Source organism: Anabas testudineus, chromosome 8, assembly GCF_900324465.2.
Source record: "Anabas testudineus chromosome 8, fAnaTes1.2, whole genome shotgun sequence".
NCBI classification, from domain to species: Eukaryota; Metazoa; Chordata; class Actinopteri; order Anabantiformes; family Anabantidae; genus Anabas; species Anabas testudineus.
Genome location: NC_046617.1, coordinates 15,584,688 through 15,589,290, shown reverse-complemented (window position 1 = coordinate 15,589,290; position 4,603 = coordinate 15,584,688). Strand labels below are relative to the sequence as shown.

General features: G+C 41.5%; 1 protein-coding gene across 1 annotated transcript; it reads right to left on the bottom strand.

The window, feature by feature from the left end:
* Positions 1-719: 719 nt before the first annotated feature.
* LOC113161461 (protein Tob1-like) lies at positions 720-3,934 on the bottom strand. The gene is made up of 2 exons (XM_026359062.1): positions 3,677-3,934; positions 720-2,387 (listed from the first exon to the last, which is right to left on the bottom strand). Exon 2 carries the CDS (start codon positions 2,171-2,173, stop codon positions 1,154-1,156), a length of 1,020 nt encoding a protein of 339 aa, XP_026214847.1. The 5' UTR covers positions 2,174-2,387; positions 3,677-3,934; the 3' UTR covers positions 720-1,153.
* Positions 3,935-4,603: the final 669 nt, after the last annotated feature.

Below are 4,603 nucleotides of genomic sequence, written 5' to 3'. Positions count from 1 at the left end.
GAACTACTTGTCAAACACGTTTTGAAAAAGGTCAACTAAAATCAATCTGGGTGTAGTTAGGAAAAACCTGATTCTACTGACTTGAAGACAGAGTGGATTTGTCCAGACATGTTTGAGACCCCTTAATAATTCAGAATAATCACTTTTAAAACCTGTATCAAGCAGTTCAACCACAAAAACCAATGACAAACTGAACCAGTGTAGTTATTTTCAAACTTTTTAATACAAACTTAATAAACTATCAGTCCCTCTTAACATGTAAGACACTGACTCTGAATACGTTGTTATACCGTTTGTTTTTATCAAGTATTGCACAATGTAGGTACAAAATTAATATACGATTACATTTTGTCCATAATATAGCAAAAATCTTTTAACTCTTAACAGAAAATACAACTCTTATGTTTTTCAAAAAAGCAAATATTCTTAAATCCCACCACTACGGAATAGTCTGTACACAATCTTTAGAATAGTCAATGTTTTTTAAAGATGGATTCATTATATAATTTCAATAAAAAAAGAAAACATAAAGTTGCTGCAGCCATCACAGATCACTGGAGTAGTAAAAAGATATAAATGCAATACCATGTCGTAGAAACAATAGATACTCTGATATTTTACAAACTCTGTACTAAATTAAATTATACAATTAGAAAAAAGACCAGGAAATCCCACTTATTTATGCCAATGTCTTGAAAAATTGGCGATGTCCAGTTATGTTTAAATACTGAAAGAGGCCATGACTTGTGGTGGTGTTTTTTTTTTTTTTCGTCTTTTTTTTTATATCTTAAAACAGTCACATAAAAAAAAATATTTTGTGCTTGGTTGGCAAAAGAAATAACAATGATGCATGTTGAAGTTTAGGTAACCAAGCTTGGACATCTTGTACTACAAGCTTCATTGTTTAAGAAAAAAAAAAAAAAAGGTATAACTCAAGGGGGCAAAGTAATTCACCCTCGGGCTCATGCTCTTAGACTCGTAACACGGATCTTACAGTTGACAAGTCACTTTTTTCTTTTATTCTTGACATTCTCTTCTTGTTTACACTTTTTTTTATTTTTCTAAATGTGCATTTGTGTTTGTTTCCCACCTATCACATTATCTCTGGTCGTTTCTGTGTGAAGTAGTAGCTTAAGTAGTACCTTTACATGTACTAGTTGGCCATAACTGGCTGGAATTGCTGGTTAGAATACTGCATGTTGTTCAAGCTGAAATTCAAGCCATCCATAAGGGACTTGTCATTAAGGCCACCATAGGCCGCAAACATGTCAAAGGCATTGCTGTACTGCAGCGGGCTGAGGCTGAGTGAGCTGTCCCCGGGAAAGAGAGCACTCTGGCTGCCCTGGCCCTGCAGGCTGGGGAACACAAACTCCTTGGCATTGGGGGACAGGGCTGAGGGTTTCTGGTGCTGCTGCTGGGCTCCGAGACCCAACCCGTACAGAGAGTGCATGGAGGTGGAGATGGCTTTCTGTTTCAGGAGACTGTTCACATTCAGGCCCAGGTTGATGGGAGAGGTACGTGCCACCTTGTTCGCAGCACTGTTGTTGCCATTGTTGCCGCGTCCGGTGCTCTTCATCTTAGTGGAACCAAACTTGGTGGCAGCAAAGGAGGCTGTTGTGAAGGTTAAAGGCTGCGTGGAGCGGGGCATAAATGTGGGGCTGACTGCTGCCGAGTGGCCGAAAGGAGGAGAGGGTGAGCTGGAGCCCGGAGAGGCGCCATTCACAGGCTCATTGATGGGCATGAAGACCTGTGCATCAGGATTGAAACTGTTCTTTATCTCCTTGTCCAGATCAAGCCCCCCACTACTAGCTGCACTTTCATTGCTGTCATCAACATACAATACTTTGACAGGCCCCTTCTCTCCGATCTGATAAGACACCTCGAAGGGGTCAATCCACACGCTGAGGTCCTGGGGCAGGTTGTTGCGGACATCCTCAATGTCCAGCCCGCTCTCTTTGGCTGCCTTCTCCACCACAGGGTCTACCTTCTCCCCCACGTGGATACATCTGAATCCTGAGCCCTTGTATGGCTTGTCTGGGTACCAGTGTCCTTCATACTTCTGCTTCAGCTGCCGCTCAAGCTCCTCGCCAAAAATGTTGACCCGCCTTCTTGGCAGCTTGTTATACAGGTATGAGATGATGAAGTTGAGAGCTACTTGGATTTCAAGCTGCATAGCTATCTGCTGAAGTTTACCTGGTGCGTGAAGATAAGGTGTGTCTGACCTTGAACGTGTCCACTGGTTCTGCTTTGTTTATCCGTGGTTGGCAACACAGCTGCTCTCCGGGTAGGATGGCAAAAGCAACCAGAACTTGGATAAAACAGGTTCAAAAGCAAAAGTGCTGGTTTTGTAGAAGTGGTGTCCTTCCACAGGGTGTGATATTATTTTCCTGCAACAAGCGTTACAAAAAATTGTTAATCATTAATTTAAAAACACTTGCATAAAAACAAAAGCAAATCTATAAATTGGACAGATCTACTCAAGTCATCTGGCCTTTTGGCTTTTTGTAACAACTAAAAATGGAGTAAATTACTAAGCTTCTGTCTGAAGTACAAGTACATGTCACAGTTCTGACTGCTATGAGCTCAGGTACAGGGTAATGAGTATAAAGTCACACAGCAGATAACAGTATTTCACAGCAACAATGGGCAAAATGTCCATACAGAGCTTCTTCAGACCTAATTTCTTGGTTATCTGGCACCGAATTGTGAATATACCCTTAAAAGCAGGTATTATATCTATTAGGACTCGAAATCCTTATTACATAACAGGCTACTGGATAGTCTCCCTATAGCAGGGCACAGGGAAACTAATGCAATGCTCGGTTGCAATGGTTTTGCATTTAATTAGCTAAACACCATAATAGTAAATGGATGACAAGTTGGTAAATAAGTTATTTGGATCCATTTCATGACAGCCGTCTCCGTGTGGCTGGTTTTGTACACACAGCACAGCCGACGAGTCGGGGCGCTTTCTAAATTAAAACCATGTCGACATAAGACTTAAGGCACTAAGACTACACCCATATGTTTGGCAATATTACATAGAGAATGGGAAATACTCTAACCTTAAATTCAGTAACAGCCTGGACTAGAATAATCATTTTTAATGTGCGTGGATTGAGAAATGCAGAACTCACACGGCTCTTTAAATATCTAAAGGTGGATTCAATTAATTTCCATAGGGAAAAGCCCAACATATCGTCTCCCTCATGAAGCTGCGTTCACAGCCTATAGGAGGTTCCGGACGTAAGAAATAGCCACAGGTCTTAATTCACCTTATCGGTTTTACGGATTTGACTGGAAAATTAAATTAAATTAACATAAACTGCAGGGTTGTAACGCAGATAACAGCCTGGCAGCAGCAGCGACATAAATTAAAGATGCATTAAAATACTGTAAAGAAGGCTACGGCGGAAATTCACGAGTGCACACGACGCAATACGAGTCTCAGTGGAAATACTGTCATTTTTTTGGAGTGAGATAATAAAATATTTTACATATAACACACTTTTTATCACCCTATCACACACACACACACACACACACACACACCCCTCCCTAAGTTCGTGCACTGACGCAGCAAATCAGCTTAGTAAGTACGACAGCAAACAAAAATACACACAGTCACATGAAATACATCACAAGTGAAAGGAACAAATCAGCAGAAGATACTTACTGTTTTGTAAAAAATAAAGATTCTCAGTAGTACCGTTAGTTAGTGCAAATAGAAAAAAAAGTATAAATACTTTCTTCACATAGAATATATTAACAATACAAAAAAAGTATTCCAGTACATGTAGATTTCAGAGGACTGGCGTTTACTGTCAGCTTCGGTTACTGTTTTTAGGCTTATTTTGCGTTTTTTTTTCCTCTTTCAGCAGGTTTGCAGAAATGCTCCCTCCTACTCGGGAGTTTGCAACTTCATCCCCTTCGGATCCAGCGCTGCTTGTATTTATAGCTTTCCTCCGCCGTGGGCACGAGGTAGGCGGTGATGCGGTTTCAGAGGTCAAAACAATACGGGCGGCGGCGATTGGTCCAAAACGCCAGTCCCGCCCTCCGAGTGGAGCCGCAGCCGTGCTCTCATTGGCTGAGGCGCGCTGTCCGTCCGAGACACATGATTCTGTGAAATCGGAGACGTCTATGATGCGCGTTTGCGTCAGAGATAACCTAGGTCTGTGCTGACAGCAAAAGGCAAAAGTAATTAATGTGGAGACAGAAGCGATATTATATAAAGAAATGTGCTGCATGTGTTTGAGCCGTCGTGAAATAAACAGACATGTGTGCTTTTAGTCGACTCTCCACACGACTCGCTCCACTCTTATTGCTTTTCCATGTTTACACCATAGCACACAAACAAGTCACATGCGCGATTACTTCCTCACTGCTATCACATACGTCCCATTAACACATATTTATTTATTTATTTATTTTTTTTTTTTTTTTGGAAGCTGCCATGAAAGAATGCAGCAGTCATGACAAATGGATATTGCCTGAGAGGAGATTCCCTACAGCGGAACAATACAGCTGGCAGCAGGGTGGGTGGTGCTGACTGCTATCTAGAAAACACACTGCGCTGATTGGTTTAAAACGGGGCAGGAGCCCT

Excerpts from the sequence above, each read along its gene's own strand:
- LOC113161461 (XM_026359062.1), bottom strand. The coding sequence starts at position 2,173 with ATGCAGCTTGAAATCCAAGTAGCTCTCAACTTCATCATCTCATACCTG.